This window comes from Mastigoproctus giganteus, chromosome 2 (genome assembly GCF_048544385.1).
Source record: "Mastigoproctus giganteus isolate SK-2022 chromosome 2, ASM4854438v1, whole genome shotgun sequence".
Classification (NCBI taxonomy): domain Eukaryota; kingdom Metazoa; phylum Arthropoda; class Arachnida; order Uropygi; family Thelyphonidae; genus Mastigoproctus; species Mastigoproctus giganteus.
Window position 1 is genome coordinate 141,962,059 of NC_143576.1, and position 19,098 is coordinate 141,981,156.

A 19,098-nucleotide genomic window follows, 5' to 3' on the forward strand; every position below is an offset into this window, starting at 1 on the left:
GTTCATACCATCTGCAACGCGTCCAATCATTGGAGCCTGTGGATTATCCACTCCGGAGGACTTTTGCTACTTGGTTTCTTCAACAGAGTGCGGCAGACAGCGCATTTGCTGCGTCCGTATTGTTCACGGATGAGGCAAGTTTCACAAGAGAGGGAACCCTCAATCAACATAACGCCCATTTGTGGGCTTTGGAGAACCCCCATGGTACGCGAATATGTGCAACTCAACGCCGTTTCTCTGGCAATGTTTGGACCGGCATTGTTGGAGACCACCTCATTGGACTGTACCTTCTGCCCCCTCGTCTGGAGGGTTGGGCATACTTGATCTTTCTACAGCAAGTCCTTTCCGACCTTATTGAAGAAGCACATGTTCCTCAGTCGTTGCGCCGCTCAATGTGGTTCCAGCATAATGGGGCTCCCCCACATCACACCAATGACGTCCGCCAACACCTAAACGTTACATTTGGACAGCAATGGATAGATCGTGGTGGTCCGGTTCATTGGCCTTCTAGATCGCCAGACCTATCATGCCTGGACTACTTCTGCTGGGGTCAAATGAAGACATTGGTGTATGAGACCCCCGTTGATTCAGTTGAAGACCTCGTCGCTCGCATCTCTGTAGCTGCCGGGGAGATTCGAGACACGCCAGGAATCTTCCAGAACGTTAGGGATTCCATGCGGCGATGCTGTGAAGCCTGTGTGACTGCTTCTGGTCGAACTTTCGAACACCTTCTGTAGCATGGCTTTTTGCCAATGTAAAACTTGTCATTAAAATGATTTCTGTTACACTAACGAGGTGCTGTTTCTGTTCTTTTTCTTTGCTTCTTTGTTCACGCGACCTCCCGCATGACGAAGGCATTTCGGACCCTGCAATGCTATGTGATTCCGATTCGTCTTTGTGCCCCCTACACCTCCTGCAAGTTTGTCGCACTGGTAGTGAATCACCCTGTATATATAACAGCATGAAGTGATATTGAGCTATAATTTATAATATGTGGTATTTATAAATCCGAGCTTCTTTTATTTGCTCTCTGTTATAGGATAGCAGCCCGAAATCCCAGTCCAGCGTATCTTCCGAGCCCTATGGCGAGATCGCTACACGAAAGACAAGCCCGAGTACGAAGCACCGTCGATCTGGAGTTAAATCTAGCCCACAGTTTCGCACTCACTGTGATCACGAAGTGGATTCAGGGAACTGTAGCCTTCAGCATGGTGGTAGTCCTCCATTACCCTCATCATGCGACAGCTTTACAAAACTCAGCAATTCAACTCTTCAGACAACTTTTCTTGCTTCCAATTATAGGTAACCTTTTTTTATTTATTTTACTCATTTTCACACTAATTTACTGGCTTAATTAATTCACATTTTGTTTCATTTTTGTATTTCCAGTACTTTTTTTTTAAGTGTTCTTTTATTATAATGCAAGATAGAAAATGCTATTATTACGTGATAAATAGTTATTATCCTTGTACAGTATATAAAATAAATTTATCTCCTATTAACCCCAGGAGCTCACATCTGGTGAGTATGGGCTTGGCACACCTAGGGTCCTGAGCTGGATATCATCATAAGCATCAGGTTTCCTTGCACCATGTGGCTGGTAATAATAATAATAAGAAGAAGAGGATGAAGAAGGTACAATACGCTCACCTGCACACACAAGCACCTAGCATAGCAGTTCACTCGAATGATAAGGCACCCAGAGACAATCCCGAAGTTTCTCACTGAAGGAGTCACATATCTGAAGCCTAAAGACGAATATACAAGAAACCCAGCGAAATACAGGCCAATCACCTTCCTCCCAACGATGTACAAGATCCTGACCAGCTGCATAACTAAGAAGATATCAGACCACTTAGAGAGTCAGAACATAATGGCCGAACAGCAGAAAGGATGCAAGCGGAGGAGCAAAGGATGCAAGGAGCAATTAACCATAGATGCCGCCGTTATGGAGCAAGCCTACAAGAAGCACCGCAACCTGTACACGGACTACATCGATTACCGCAAAGTCTTCGACTCCGTACCTCATAGCTGGCTAATAGAGACTCTGAAGATCTACAAGGTCAATCCGATAGTGACAAACTTCCTAGGAGAAACAATGGCGAAATAGAGTACCACCATTAAAGTCGAGAACATCACAACCAGGCCAATTCCCATTAGAAGAGGAATCTTTCAGCGAGATACTCTGAGCCCACTGTCGTTCTGTCTAGCACTCAACCCACTATCCACCATGCTTAACGGCAGCAAGTATAGATATACCCTCAAAGAAGGAAGAAAGAACATGTACACCCTCACTCACCTGATGTTGTTGTTGTGGGGGTTTGATGGCGCATAAGCTGCTTTGGCTATAATGCGCCTCCGCCTGATGTACATGGATGACATCAAGCTCTACGCGGTAATCGAGAAGCAACTACTCCGGATCACCGAAGAATTCAGCAAGGAGATCACGATAGAATTTGGTCTAGACAAATGCAAGACCCACACACTGCACAAGGGAAAATTAGTTGGCCGAAACTACCAGCTGCTGACTGGTAAAGAGATCGAAGCTATACAGAAGGAGAGACCTACAAATACGTAGGGATGATGCAGGCTCAGCAGTTAGAGCACAAGGAAATCAAGAAGTGCGTGACCGAAAAATATCACCAGAGACTCGGAAGCCTGCTGAAGGCAAAATTGAACGGAGGGAACACAGTTAAAGCCATAAACACCTATGCAGCTCCAGTACTAACATACACCTTCGGGGTCATAGATTGGACTAACACCGAACTAGAAGATATCATGCGAAAGACAAGGACAATGATGACCAAGAGCCGTCAATACCACCCGAAGTCAGCAGTGGATAGACTAACAGTAGCTCGAAAAGAGAGAGGAAGATGCCTGATAGACCTTATAGAGCAACAGAAAACGGCAATAGTTAACCTGAAGAATTACTTCTAGAACAACATAAGGAAGATAGATAAGTGGTATACCCCACTCAACCTAAGCTAGGAACCCCCTCCCGCACAGTCGGCACAAGAAACGAAGTTAGAACGATGGGCAAAGAAGACACTCCATTGCAGACACTACAATGACCTCCATCAAGATCACATCGATAACATTGCTTCTAATGCTTGGCTCACCAGCAGGACGGACGCTCTTCCCCGAGACTGAAGGATTCGTGCATGCCATTAAGACCAGGTAATCAACACCAGAAATTATAGAAAATACATTGCCAAGGAGCCCTGAGTATCCGATAATACATGTCGACGATGCCACCTGGCCTCAGAAACCATCCAACACATTTCCATGGGATTCAAGGTGATCACCCAGACTGAGTACACTCATAGACACGACCAGGTAACCAGAATAATACATTAGAAGCTAGCAAGGCAATACCAGTTGATCGAAGAAAATGTACTGTACTACAAGTACAAACCCCAGGCAGTACTAGAGACCCCAACCCACATGCTGTACTGGGATCGCGCCATAATAACAGATAGGACAATCCAGCACAGCAGACCAGACATAACCCTTGTGGACAAGAAGGAAAAGACTACCTATTTGATTGACATAGCGGTACCCAACACTGGCAATGTCCAGAAAACCCATGAGGAAAAAATTAGGAAGTACTGTACACGAACCTGAGACGTGAGGTCAAGGAGATGTGGCATATGCAAGAAGTATCGACCATCTCGATCATCGTGTCAACCACCGGTATGGTGCCAAAGACTTTACATAGCAGCCTAGCAGCAATAGGTCTCCCAGAGAACACCTACAAGGAATTCCAGAAAGTCGCAATCCTGAACACCTGTAGAATAGTCAAAGATTTCCTCGATCAACAGTAACACCAGACATTACAACCGCCCTGTGTACTTGGTAGCAGTACCCGTCACGGAGTGGAATCCCTCAATCAGGGAGAAATAATATAAGAGCAACAATAATAATAATAATTTTAAACTAGTAATAAATTTAAAATGAAATTGTTTGTTACTACTTTGTTATTTCACTATCAATAAATTTATCGCATGATAAATTTACAACAAAAAAGCTACTGGAAACTGGAAATCTCACTGAAAAGTTTCATGACGGTTTCGGTATCCGCTTCCATTTGCAGATCACATCACTAATCTTTGACCTGGAGTTGGGGGTCTTCAGTGCCGTTGATGTGTTACGTGCAGACCGATTGCTTATGTTGCAACCTAATATCGTTCTGCGTCTATTAACTCCTTTGATCGTGGGATCTTGCATTCACAATCGATTCGAAGGTTTATGTGCATATTTACAGTTTTTTTTATTTATTTGACACGTGGTGTTTGGGTAGGACGTGACCAACTATCAACATAGAGATGTCAGGACATTAATGGTAGGAAGTGTATTTCTTAGCTGACCGTGAACTTGTCTCCAGATACCTCTCCTCTCTCTCTCTCTCTCTCTCCTGATGCCACAGCGTTATTATTACCATTCTTGATAGGTTTCAGGCTGCTCTATATAACTCAGCTTGCGACTGCCCTTCTAGCTTCCTGCCAGTAGATAACAACCATTCTGAATCTTATAGGAATCTAGGTTGCTTTCGATAAAAACAAACAACCTAATTAAATTCATTCTACTACTCCACATTAGAAATGAGCGTTATAGTCCGTACTCTTATGGGCCTGTCTTACTGGTATCTTACAAAACTGTCATACTAGGGCCGCCCAAGAACCAACTCATGCACACGTGTAAAATGTCCTATTATTTCGTGTGTGCTCTGGTCGATTTGCCTGTTTTACTGGAAGTAAAACCCGAGTTTCTGGGACGGGGTGGGCGAATCTTGCTATCTACACCTGAGACCAGTTAACTCAGTCACGGAGCGGGGAAAAAAAAAAAAAACCATTAAAGTTCCTCGTGTCATTGATAGATTAAAACCACGCGCCTTTTTCACCCTGTGTGAGGAGGATGGTTGTTATAATCACTGCGCTATCCGTGAAGCCGCCAGAAACTTATAGAGACGTTATATTTGATTTTATAATTAGTATTAGTAATGGCAAATGAAGCAGAATGCAAGCTTATACAGCATCAGAAAAAAAAAAAAAAAAAGAACTCTCCCATCACCTCTCCATCCACTTTTTTTAAAATTATATTGCATTATTCAATTACATAATGGCCTATTCAACTTTATGTAAGACTTTACTCAATTATATTTTAAGAAATAAAAACATGATTGTATAGCTAAATGTTGTGTTAAAATATATGGCTTTATAATTATCTCTGCTTTGATCGCATGGGTCATTGTGCAGAACAATGCTTGAGACATTTGAATCTTAAGGAACTCTATGTCAGGTAAATCTTAGTTAGGCAGTAACCAAGGATGCATGCTACTTGAGCAATGGAATGTGTTGACCAGCGGGGGATGAGGGAGATTCGTTTTGTCCACTGTATTGGTGAGAATTAATAGCAGAGTAACTAAGGCTGTGAGGCGTTAGTATTTAATGGCTGTAAATTGCTTGTATTCTATGGTCTTGTTTTCCCCACTGCTAGATGAAAAACTCGAGTTTCCGGGTAGAAAACCATGCATACCTGACTCGATTCGGGCTAATTTAGTCAAGGGATAAAAAATTCCATTCATCTTGACGGGATTCGAATCAGGTTCTTTTCCACGTGGTTGGGAAGAACAGTATTCGTAGCCTCTGTGGTAGTGGGGGCGAAAGAAAGTGAGTCCACCAAAACAACAAATGAGACGAGCTTGTGCATTTCTTCTGTTACTTATCAGTGATTATATATTGATACAAAGGGTACTAGGAAAGTTTTGCAATACAGCTTTGTTTATTTAATTTTTTCAAAGTAATTTCCTCTACATTCAATACACCTCTCCATCCTCCGAAACCAATCTTTAAACAAGTTCTGCCAAGTTTCACTAGGGAGTAAAGCACACTCGTTGTCCCAAGCCCGTAGAAGGTCCTCATCACTGGAAAACCGCCTCCCTTTTAGCTTCATTTTCACATGCGGGAACAGTGCAAAGTCGCAGGGAGCAAGGTCTGGACTGTAGGGAGGGTGCTCGAGAAGTTTCAGTCCTGTCGTGGTCAAATATTCGGTGCAGGCTTTGGCGCGGTAAGCTGGAGCATTATCGTGATGGAGGTACCAGGTGTCCATTCTTGACTTTGGCCGCAGGTTCTTCATAGATCCAATGACTTTAGGCAGACATTGTTCAGTATACCACTTAGCTGTGACTGTCTTCTGCGTGTCCAAAACGACACGTTCCACAATTCCACTCGATTTGAAAAATACAGCTATCATTTTCTTCTTTACAGATCGGGATTTTCTGACAATTACGGGTGTGTCGTCATCATCAAAGACCCAACTTTGTTTTGAGCCTTGGTCGGCAGATCGTAATAGTACAGCCAAGTCTCGTCACCTGTCACGATGTTGTTCACATACCGAGATTGTCCCTTATCAAACTTTTTTAACATCTCCCGGCACCAAGTCACACGTCGTGTCATCTGCTCTTCAGTCAGTTGATGCGGCACCCAGAGAGAACAAAGTTTCTTCACGTGCAAATGATCTTGCAGAATCGAACGAATTGCTGGTGCATTTAGGCCCAAAGTATCCTCTATCTGTTGGTAGGTCACTCGCCTGTTTTCGTCAAGCATTTTCCTCACAGCAGTAACGTTTTCCTCCGTAACTGACGTTCGTGGCCTTCCCGGCCTCTCAGAATCCTCCAGAGTGAAATTTCCCCTTTGGAATTCTGTATACCACCTGAATATCGTTGTACGATGTGGACAATCATCATCTAGTGCAAGAGTCATTTCTTCTAAGCACTGGTCTATGGTTAAACCACGCACGAAATTATACCGCAAAACTGTCCTTATCTCATTTCGTGACCACGATGCCATCGCAAGCACTTTACACTCTCACTACTAATGAATAACTGAGCCCATCGACTTGGCGTGGCGGCTACTATGCACGTATGAACATGTCTCAACATGCAGCAACAAGCAGCTTCCTGTGATTCATTGTTGCGTCATATTGCAAAACTTTCCTAGTACCCTTTGTATAATACTGGTAATATAATACGTAAAGTTTTACATTGGCGTAATGTAATATTTGGCACTACGCCGATGTGGTGTAGTGTAAAATCCATTGATAAATTCAAATATAGTTCGATTTCATTTCTGTAAAATCATTTTTTAATCATGCTGACTAAATGTCAGTAATATCAGCCCATTGTTGTAACAAATATATACGTATTTATAGGAAACTGTAATTTTTTTTTTAATTTATAGAGAGCGAACCTGTTGCCGCTCGCCACCTGCTACTGGGAGAGTGGACAGTCCCTGTCCAGTGATATATCGCCCTGCTGTTACCCACTCCACCCAGCTTGATTTTCTGGAATTTGCTGAACTTTTCCGCTCCTTCCTTGTACAAAGTCGCAAAGACCTCCTTGATGTGTTCGAACAAGTTGCTGTACCATACAAAGGTGTACAAGAATCTCTTGGTAAAGATGCGGATCTCTGTGTGCGATCATATAAGGCCTCTTCTCAAAATATAGTGGGTAAGTTTTGTGCAGATTCCTCATATTTCGTCACCACTGACTCGTCATGCCATTTATGATGAAATAACGATGTTTTTGTTGTTGGGTTTCAAGCACAACAGAGAATTAGAGCATGTTGCACCGTTGTGTGTTATGTTTTGTACAAGAGTGCGTATGCTCAATGGCTGATGTGCATATTGTGCGGGTAGAAAAACCCATATGACTCACGGGTTGAGTCGGCCTAACTACAGCCTCGATTGAAGAGGACTTTACAAATTCCTCCGCTTGTCGACGGGAATCAAATCTAGATCTCTCCAAACGAGTGACAAGTGCGAAACCACTGTTCTATCAGGGGGTACAATAATTCGGATCCATGGAATTGCAAGTTGAAAATTCACCCCAGGGGCTCACATCTGGTGAGTATGGGCTTGGCACACCCAGGGTCCTGAGCTGGATATCATCATTCTTCTCTTGGTGATTCCCTTTGACTCTCTCTCTCTCTCAGGGTAACTCTGGAATTTTTTTTTTTTTTTGGCTGGTGCAGCATAAGTCTAAGGCTTCCTTGCACCATGTAGATAATAATAATAATAGTAATAAAAACTATACAATTAATTACATGTTGTAGTAAATTTTTACTAGAAAGTAAAGGAGGTGGATGCAGAAATTAAGCTTTTCTAGGTTTTGTGAGCCTTCACTGAGTTGAAAGCCTACACGGTATACATACACTGAGTGATGTATATATGCACTAGGTGGTGATCACTGAATTATCACCACCCCTATGAAAACTGAATGCGCCCCGTTAACCACATGAGGTAGGAGAGTGCACAGTCAGTCGCCCTACGTAACATAGATAAGGTGTCAGTGGTTCAGCAGGTAGGTTTTTTTTTTTTTTTTTGGTAGTTGTTGGCGCAAAGGCTTCTGTGGCCATAATGCACCTCCCAAAGTTTTTGCAGTACTTTGATCCAAGCCCGAGGCGGGAATCGAACCCGCGACCTTTGTGTTGCCAGGCAGTCACTTTACCCACCTGGTCGGCTTCAGTAGGTAGTAAAATTCCGAGCATAATGGGTAAAATGAAGGATTTATCGAACTTTGGTAAAGGACAGATTTTGGGCGCTGGACGAGCTGGTGCCTCGATTTCCCAAATGGCTGAACTGGTGGGGTGTTCGAGAGCCACCATAGTTGATGCTGTTTTTTTTTTTTTTTTTTTCCCTCTTTCCATTCAAGATAGTCCCACCGATTTAAATACACTCTATACGATTTAAATCTGGTGACTTGGCTGGCGAGTTTAAATGTTCTGCCATTCCCTAGTTTTCCTCATGCCAGTTTAAAACAGCTCCTGAGAATCAGAAAGTTGTTATCCTGGATTACAAGAATATGGAAATCATAAGTTTCCCTGAAATAATCAGCAAAATTCACAAACTGATTATCCAGAATATTTTTATAGCAAACCTGATTGAGCCTAGTGGTATTTCAAGTAAAGGACTCAGCCTCCCGTAGTTAAGATATCCTTAAAGCATCACTGACCCACCACCAGTTCGTACAACACCTTGCACTTAGTCTGGATGAAATGCATCATTCTTTTGTATACTTGGTACCTGGAATCAGAACAGTGTTTCTCAACCTTTTATTTGCTTTGACTCATTTTTAAAGATGCTAAAATTCTGCGGTGCACTTTTAAAGACACTAATATTTTTCGGCACACAACAATACTCATATATTCACAAATGGGAAGTTATTTCTGTTGGGTATACAGTATTTAATAATACACTCATTATTTCTATAGTATAGGTGAACAGATCTAGTACTAGGAATCAAAACGTGATGTCAAATTGATCGCTGGAAGGCACAGTGCAAATAAACAATTTTTTATTATAAAACTTGGATTTATTCTTTTTTTTTTTTAATTTGCATTTTCTGTGGCACACTAATGTATCTACGCGGTAGCACAGTGGTATCGTCCCGTCCTCCCCACACCGGCTGGAAAAGCCCCACGTTTGAATCCCGTCGATCACACGAGGAACTTTAATGGGATTTTTTCACTCCGTGACTGAGTTAGTCGGTCTCAGGCCTAGAGAGCAAAATTTTCTGCCCTAAACACTTAATTTTTTTTTCGTCCAGCAAAACAGGCAAATCGACTATAAAACACAAACGATTAATCATTCTTCTCTATCTTGGTGATTCCTTTCTACCACCCTCACCCTCTCTCTCTCTCTCAGGGTAACTCGGGAATTTTTTTTTTTTTTTTTTTGGCTGGCGCAGCATAAGCCTCAGGCTTCCTTACACCATATAGCTAATAATAATAATAAAAACAAGCATATGACACACAGCATGGCATATTGATTTAAATATCCGGGTAGCCTAAAATAATAGTTTGGTTTCTTTTTGTCACAGAGGTTGAAAAACACTGCATTAGAGTATCATCAAATATTGAATTTGTCAGATCATATATCTTTCCAACCATGAATAGGCTACCTTTCATGAATTTCAGTCCACATTAGCTGGAATTTATGTGGAGTTGTTTCACACTGGTCTTTTTCGGTATTCAGTATCCATGTTATGCAGTTCTGTTCGCAGAGTTCTCTCAGAAATCGGTTGATGAGGTCCTTGGTTAACTGTTTTTAGATATGACTACAAACAATTTGTTTTTTTTTATAAAAAACCTAAACACGAGAGGTATTAGAACCTATAGTACTTAGTACCGTGCTTGGGCTGGAGGTTGAGAAGACGAAAGAAGATATTTGTTGACATTAGACATCTGTAGCCTGTAATTTTCAGGAAATACTTAAGAAGGAAGGTTGTTCTAGAAAACGGCAGTTGAATGAATAAACGAGGAAGATGAAAAGTTGGTTTTGGGAGTTTGAGGTTGGAAAGTAAATGGATGTCGGCTGGTGGCGGCACGTGTTCGGAATGTTTTGAAACAGAGAGCGAGAATTATAGACGCTAATTCAGAAGAACAGTGCCCATGCAAGTATTTGCAGAAAAGGCATGCAGCAGAAACAGTACGCCTGTGAGACAACGAGTGGACAGATTCTGTTAGAGAGGAGGCATTAATTAACCTAACTGCCCTCTTTTGAATGGAATCTAGAAGCCTGAGAGAGGTTTTCGGGGCACCGCCCCTGATGTGGGAATAATCTTCCATGGTAGGGCGGATTTCCGATTTGTACAGAGTGAACAGCTGTTTGGAAGAAAAGTAACGCCGAGAGCGAAAGAGAAAATCAAGTTTTTTAGATGCCCCAAAAGAGATATATCATATTGCCTAGAAATCGGAGTGTCATCAAAGATAAGCATAGGAGCAGAAGAATCCTTTTTGCGAGATATAAGACAAGACTGAGTTTTAAAAGTATTGAAATCAACTAAGTTGTCTTTGCCCTGGAGATCAGAATTTAAGGAATTGGTAGCTTATATTCAAGAAGTTAAAGCTGATTGAGCAGGGCAGGCAATGTTCCACAAAATGGAAAGTGGAATGCAATGTGCTATCATCGACAAAACTATGGATAGGATTTCCAGTCAATGGAAGAAGGTCATTAATATACGAGAGGAAAAGAGTGGGGGAAAGAACTGAACCTTAGGGGACACCAGCATTAGTGGAGAAGTTAGAAGACAGAGAGCCATCATCGTCAATGAGCGATCAGAGAGAAAACTGGATAACGAATTACAAAAAACAGGAAGATGGAAGCTTGTTTAGAAGACCTTTATGGCAAACACGATCGAAAGCCTTTGAGATGTGAAGAGCAACTGCTTGGGTTTCACCGAACTTTTCCAATGAATTTGTCCATAAATGGGTAACATAAGCCAGAATATCTCCAGTGGATCAACACTGACGGAATCCATACTGGCGATCGTTGATCAGACATCAGGTTTCTAGGCAGTTTAACAGTTGGCGGTTAACTGATTTCTCCATTACTTTAGAAAGGGTAGAAGTAATTGCTGTTGTTGTTATTTGGTTTTTAGGGTCATTAGAAACTAAGGCCATATTGTTCCGGGTATATGCAGTGGTCATTCCCTGACTTTTCCGCATCCTCCGTATTTCGTGGTCACGGGCTCGAACCCCGATCTAATCAAGAAGCATGTACTACGCACTGCTGCCCCTGCCCACCAGGCTACGGAGGCGACGAAGTAATTGCAATGGGACAATAATTGGATGGGAGGGACTTGTCACCCTTTTTAGGAACTGGCTGGATATGAGCAAATTTCCAAGAAGAAGGAAAAAAGCCCTTTGGAATAAGAAAGTAAAAAAAGGCGGCAAAGAACAGGAGTAAGTTCAGGAGCGCAGGTTTTGAGAACAAGGGGAGAAATACTGTCAGGATCTGGAGCTTTCTTAGCATCGAGATTCGTCAAAATCTTTCTGACATCCTTCTGACGGAAGACCACAGGAGGCATTGAATGGAGCATGTTGGGAATCTTGGGAGGTGTTTTACCAAGATCATTAATACATGAGTTGGAAGAAAAATGGGATGCTAGCATGTCAGCTTTATCCTTGGATGAAGTGGCAACAGAACCACCTTGTTTGACAGCGATGGACAAAAGTTGCAGCCAATAGCGTTGGCAAGAGACCAGAATGCTCGGTTACCATTAGGGCAAGAAGCAAGTTTTCTACTCTTAGCCTGTTCAAAATCTAGTTTGGACTGATTAATGACTGCTTTACAATTGTTGCGAGCTTTGATTTAGGCAGAAAACGAAACTGAAGAATTGGAAACAAACCAATTACGATATGCAACATTCTTCTCTTGAACAGCCTTAGCACATTTATTGGAAAACCAAGGTTTAGATAAAGGACAAGATTTTAATGTGGAATGTGGAATAAAGGATTACATTCCTACAAGAATAATTTCACTGACATGATCAGAGCAAACATTGACATCAGAAGTTTTGAAACAGTAGTCCGACCAAGGAAACAAAGAAAAGAAATCTCGCAGATCATCCCATTTTGCATTCGTATAATGCCAAACAATACGAGGTTGGGAACAGCTATGAGATAAAGGCTCCATTGGAGAAGAGAGAATCTCCAAGTGATTAGTGGAGTTGGGAGAACGGTTGAGACAACAGAAGAATTTGACACAATGAGGTAGAGCGATTTGAAGCCAGAGAAGATCAAAGTGGGGAGATTCCAAATGAGGAAATGAGGCGACAACTCAGCGTTGTTATGGGCCTATATGAGAGCTTGAAGGACATGGTGGATGTCCTCAAAGGATCTAAATTGAGGAGCCCATCAAACTCTCAGCTTTCCACATCAACACCAGAGCTTGCACGTGATCATCACGCAACACAGCAGCAAACCCCAAGGCAGAATGCGCTGGTCAAATAGGAACTAGTACTTGTTGGTGACTCTATTGTCAGGGAAACGCCGAACATGCTATGTAAAAAGGATAGGTGGAACAGGACCAGGGTATTGTCTGCCAGGGGCAAAGGTTGATGACGTTGCAGAGCAGATATCATCTTTTAAGGGCACAAAGAGTAATATTGTTGAACACGTTGGCATTAATGATATTAAGAGTAGGAGACCGGCAGAATTACTTAACAAGTACAGATTACTGTTCAAAAAAAGCCGTGAATTAGGGTTGAATTTGAAAGTGTCTGCAATTCTGCCCAGACACGATAGGAGAGAGTACATGACGTGAGCCTTGTCAATCAATTCGGCCCTGGAAAGATTTTGCAGGGCTCAAGGGGTAGATTTTTTTCAGCCTGGTCTGTACTTGTTAACAGGAGAGACTGCTTCTACAGGGATGGGATACACCTAAATAGAAAGGGTGCAAGAATATTGCTGATGCTATCGAGACAGTGTTAGATTGGTTGGAAAACTACTAGCTTGGAGGGATACAAGGACTAATAAATTAACAGTAGCCACTGGCAGAGGGGAGAAAGTGATTCTTGCACTGCTTCTATTGGAATGAGTAGTAGCCTGGAAAACAAGATGCAGGGTATTTCAGAGACTGCTGGGAGTCATTGCGGTACAAGTAAACACATGGGTTGTGTTAGGGTAGCTAAAAATAGGAACAGGTGCATGTATACTTGCGTGTACACCAGTGCTAGGAGTTTGGTAAATAAATTTGATGAATTTGAGGTATTGCTCAGAACATCAAACGCAGATATTGTTGGGATATCAGAGACGTGGTTTCACACAGATATAAGGAATGCAGAACTGGAATTTCGGGAGCACAATGTGTACAGGAAGGATAGACAAGATAGGAAGGGAGGAGGGGTTATACTATTACTTAAGAAACACATAAAATCCAAAAGTCTAAAATAAAATAAGTCTAAAGTCTAAAATAAACATAAAATCATAAAATCTAAAAGTGAAGCCAGTCGACATCGCTGGACAGTGCAGTGTCGAGTCAGTTTGGTGTGATATAGCATTAGCATTAGCATTAGTAGAGGCATTTGATGCAAGAAAGCAAGCTTATGCAGCATCAGCCAAAAAAAAAAAAGAAAAAAAAAAAAAAAAAGTAACATAAATAAATAAAAATAACCACTTCCACTTCACCCCTCTGTTCGTTCGAAATACCTGTCCAGCTGAGCCTTAAACTTATTTAGACTATCAACTTCCACGACAAGGGATGGAAGTCTGTTCCACCCACCAACCACCCGCTGGCTAAAGGCAAATTTCCGCACATCTATCCTACATCTGTCTTTCCTCAATTTGAATTTATGCCCTCTCAGGTGATTTTTCTGAGCTAGAGGAAGAATCCCATCAGCATTGAGCATGCTCAAACCATTCAAGGCTTTGTACACCTCTATCAGATCACCCCGCTGGTGCCTAGTTTCCAGACACTGTAATTTGCAAAACTTAAGCCTTGAAAGTAGGAGTGTGTTATAGGCCTAATGACTCTGAGGAGTATAATAAGGAACTGTACAGGGAAAGAGAGTGGGCCAGTAAATCAGAGAGTGTTATAATGGGGGATTTTAATTTCCCAGATACTGACTAGAATTTGTGGGTTGGTCACTCACACACTAGCAAGACTTTTGTGGATTTATTGGATGATTGTTTTCTACATCAGCATGTTCGGGAGGCAACTAGAGGGAGTAATACTCTTGATCTCATTATCAGTAGTAATTCTTCATGAATTAAGAATCTGCAGATAAAGGAACCACTAGGTGGCAGTGATCACAGTGTGCTGAAGTGGGATTTACTCAAAGAGGTAACTACCATTAGGGGTAAAGGGAAGGGTTTTTGCTTTCGTAAAGGCGACTACGATGGCCTGAGACAGTATTTAAATTCTATATGGTGGGACCAACTGATGATGTTACCAACAGCAAATTCAAAATGGGAAGCATTCAAAGAATTTATCTTGGAAGCTACTATGCTCTACACACCAACTAAGAAATATAGTTCAAGATCTAAGTGGATGTCAGATGAACTACTGAAACATGTGGCAGAGAAGAAAAATGCATGGGAGACATATAAATTAATGGGTGACATGGAAGCGTATGATAGATATAAGCTTGTCTGTAACCAAGTCACAAAGGAAATTAGGCAGGAAAAGGCAGATTATGAGAAATCCTTGGCAAAGGATGCAAAGAAAAACAACAAAGAGTTCTTTACCTATGTAAACTCTAAAAGGAAAGGGATGAATCAGATTGGTTCACTGGATATTGATGGTTCAGAACATCAAAGGCAGATATTGTTGGGATATCAGAGACGTGGTGTCACAGATATAAGGAATGCAGAACTGGAGATGATCCTTCTCAGGTGGCTAACAAACTAAATGAGTATTTTGCATCTACATTCACCCATAAAGAGTTATTCAAGGAGGGAAATGCCAGAGGTGAGTTAAACTCTGGCAGTGAGCTGGATGATTTTGTAATAACTAAGAGGAAAGTGGAGGAGAAATTGTTGAAGATGATCATAAAAAAGGCACCCGGGTGGACGGGATCTATCCAGTTATATTAAAGGATGCAGCAAAGGAAGTAAGCAAACCCTTAGCCATAATTATGAGAGCTTCTTTGTTCCCAGGGGAGGTACTAGAGATCTGCAAATGTGACCCCAATTCACAAAGGAGGATCAAAGGGCAACACAAGTAATTATAGACCTAGTGTAACTTCTGTTCCAGGAAAATTAATGGAGGCACTGGTTAAAGAAGCACTGCAGGATTATCTAGACAAGACTTCAGTTATAGCTCGGACACAGCATGGCTTTATTAAGAGAACGTCTTGCCTGACCAATTTGATTGGATACTATGATGTGGTCACAAAGGAACTGGATGGAGGGAATAACTTTGATATCATATATTTGGATCCTAGAAAGGCTTTTGATACTACTGTTGCACATGGAAGACTGCTGCACAAATTGAAGCAGTGTGGCATTGGAGGCAAATTGCTGCTATGGATAAAGGGATGGTTGACTGGAAAAACACAGAGTGTGGTAATCAATGGACACTGCTCATCGTGGACTAATGTTATTAGTGGAGTCCCTCAGGGTTCAGTATTGGATCCATTGTTGTTTTCGGTATTTACAAATGATATTTATAATGGTATACCAAGCTTAATGTCCAAGTTTGTAGACAATACGAAGGTTGGCAGGGTTGTTAAAGACAATAATGACAGTAGCCTGCTGCAACAGGATCTAGAAAAGTTGAGCAGATGGGCTGAGAGGTGGCAAATGAAGTGTAACATTGACAAATGTAAAGTACTACATATGAGAAGCAGGAACCCCAGAGTGACGTATCAACTCTGTGGTACTACACTGACAGTGGTAGAGAACGAAAAGGACCTGGGTGTAATTGTGCAGGCAGATATGAAGTTTTCTGAGCAGTGCAAACAGTCTGCAAGAGTAGCTCATGGTGTCTTGTCAATGATATACAGGAATTTTTCCAACAGGGATAAGGAGGTGATTATTCCCTTGTATAAGGCAATGGTCACGCCACACCTTGAGTACTGTATACAGGTCTGGAGGCCTCATTGCAAGAAAGATGTAGAGCTGTTGGAACGAGTACAGTGAAGGGCAACAAGATTAGTGAATGGAACAAAGGGTTGCTCTTATGAAGAAAGGCTTAAATTTTGCAAATTACAGTGTCTGGAGACTAGGCACCTGTGAGGTGATTTGATTGAGGTGTATAAACCCTTAATGGTTTGAGCATGCTCAATGCTGATGGAATTTTTCCTCTTGCTCAGAAGAATCATTTGAGAGGGCATACATTCAAATTGAGGAAAGAGAGATGTAGGATAGATGTGTGGAAGTTTGCCTTTAGCCAGCGGGTTGTTGGTTGGTGGAACAGACTTCCATTCCTTGTTGTGGAAGTTGATAGCCTAAATAAATTTAAGGCTGAGCTGGACAAGTACTGGGAACGAATGGAGGGTGAAATGGGAGCGTGTTTTTTTTTTTTTTTTGGCTGATGCTGCATAAGCTTGCTTTCTTGCATCATATGCCTCTACTAATGCTATTGCTAAAAAATTATCAATTCTCTGACAGGGAATATCGGAACGGACATATGCACAAGTACCACCTTTGAGCGAAAGGAATCTTTTAGAGAATAATTCGGGCAACTGAGATGAGCAGTATTTGAATCAACCGATAACTGACATTCTGTTAGAAAAAGTACATGGGGTTTGGCAGACTGCAAGTGGAAATGGACATCGTTGAGATTAGAATTGAGACCACATATATTTGTGAAATGAACTAGGAAGTGTTTTGGAGGTTTAGATCTTTTCGCAGATAAGCTTACTCTATTAGTTTGACAATTCATGGTATATTCAATAGTATAAAAAAGTGGGGGAGGGGACATGCTGTATGAAGTAATGAAATTTTTGGATATGGCATACACATGGTAAAAGAATATACCTAGATCCTTGACATAACATGGCCTCGACAATGCCCCCCCCCATACAACTACCCGGACTCCCTCCAGTCACCATCTGGCAGAGTAGAGGTAAAGGCAAGATTATACAGTAGCTGATCCGGAAGCCTCCTAAAGAGTCGCCAATAGGTTCAGTCCGGTGTATTAACTAGCGGCCAGCCTGCGAACACCGTTTTAGAACTGTACCCTTGAAATGTAAGGAAGATTGGATCTTCCTATGATGTTCATCATAACCTCAAAAGTCATCAGTCATATTGCACAATGGAAGAGTTAACCTCGTAGGCTTCGTAGCAGTTCCTGTTTACAATATTTATAAACATTTTATGCAATATTTGTCGCCCATCACCTACTACAGACTTTAGACCACAATTCTGCCACTGGTTTCTGGTTGATATCAACTCACTCCATTCCTTAAAAACCTATTACTCTTCTTTCTGGAACACCAGAAGATTCAGCTACTTCTTTAACAGGGTGCTCTTTAGCCTTGTCAAATGCTATCACTCCTTTTTTGCCATTCACTGCTGTTATTTGTGCTTCTTGTCTTTAGTGGTGGAAATCCTTGTTTCTTTGGTGATAGCTGATATACTTGTAATCAGAGAAATCCTTTACTCTGGATAATACTTTCAGATGTTCCTCCCCGCTTCAATTCGCGGAAGTCCAAGTCTACCTTAAGATTTGGGTTAAACAATTGTACTTTATATACTAAAGCCAAGCTCACTAGTTAGCTGACAGCTAGAGGATTCCCTTCATTAAGTACATAATTGAGCAGAGGAACAATAATTCATAAATCTATACTAATCTATACAAATTCTTTAATGAGACATTTTTAAAACAATATATACAAGATTTGACAATATTTATCAAAATTCTCTTCCTCACACATAATCTTCAGGTACAATTGAGTATTTTACAATAAAAAACATCAACTCCTTTTTTCTTTATTATAAAGTATTCTGTTTCTGGTCAACATATTATAACAGGTGAAATAAAGCTAGTCATGTACTTATTCTCGCTGACAGTAATTGGTGCTAGGCTTACTTCAGCATACACAGTCTTCTTGTATTGTCCCGTATATTTCTATAAACACTTTAATTATTACTTACACTGATTCAGTACAGTATGTCTCAGCTTATAATTTACTTAACTCTATTTCTATCACTAATAACCAATCAAGTATTGTGTGACACAGGCAGTTTGCTGTTATGCTATTAACCCCCCCCCCTTTTTTTTTTCTTATGAAGAGAGAGAGAATATGCCTTGGTGAAACAACATTTATTCCGGCAACCGGGGTGGTCAGTACAGGTATTTTAGGTTTAAAAGTTAAATCAGGTACTCACAAATCTTTAGAGTTTTCATTACATTCCCTGGGATCCGTAGTCTGGACTTCCGACCACTTCTTCGGCATTGGATTGTAAAGTGTAAAGTGTGTTAAGTGTCAAGCGGCACCAGGGGTCTCCCCCATCTTCGCGTTGCTTGCATTTTGATGAGTGTGCCAGTTTACTGGAAATGCCAGATTCAAAAATGTGTGGATATTGTACATGTGTGGTGTTTGTGTACCATTGTTCATCTGGTCGTTTAGCCATTGGACCCCTACTGAGGCCCAACATTGCCCTGTGGAGGCAGACCAGGAAACACCAGTAGACTAAAATTTACTCTGGCGGGTCCTGCCACCTAATTTCCTAAGATTTCGGTGGCTAGAATCTAAAAAAAAAAAAATTTATGTGCTTGCGTGGCAGGGAGGTGCTAGGAATGAGAGGCCGAAAGTATGGGCAAAGGCGATTTTAGATAGCTTAATTTAGATTGTGTGGGGCATTCACTTGC

General features: G+C 41.5%; 1 protein-coding gene across 1 annotated transcript in view; it reads left to right on the plus strand.

Annotated features, from left to right (window-relative positions):
- LOC150089623 (1-phosphatidylinositol 4,5-bisphosphate phosphodiesterase epsilon-1-like) overlaps positions 1–19,098 on the plus strand; it is a 634,994-nt gene that overhangs the window by 304,387 nt on the left and 311,509 nt on the right. The window contains exons 23-24 of the mRNA XM_090390053.1: positions 1,040–1,302; positions 7,239–7,503. Coding sequence (XP_090246179.1) covers positions 1,040–1,302; positions 7,239–7,503 — 528 coding nt within the window. The remainder of the gene's footprint in view (positions 1–1,039; positions 1,303–7,238; positions 7,504–19,098) is intronic.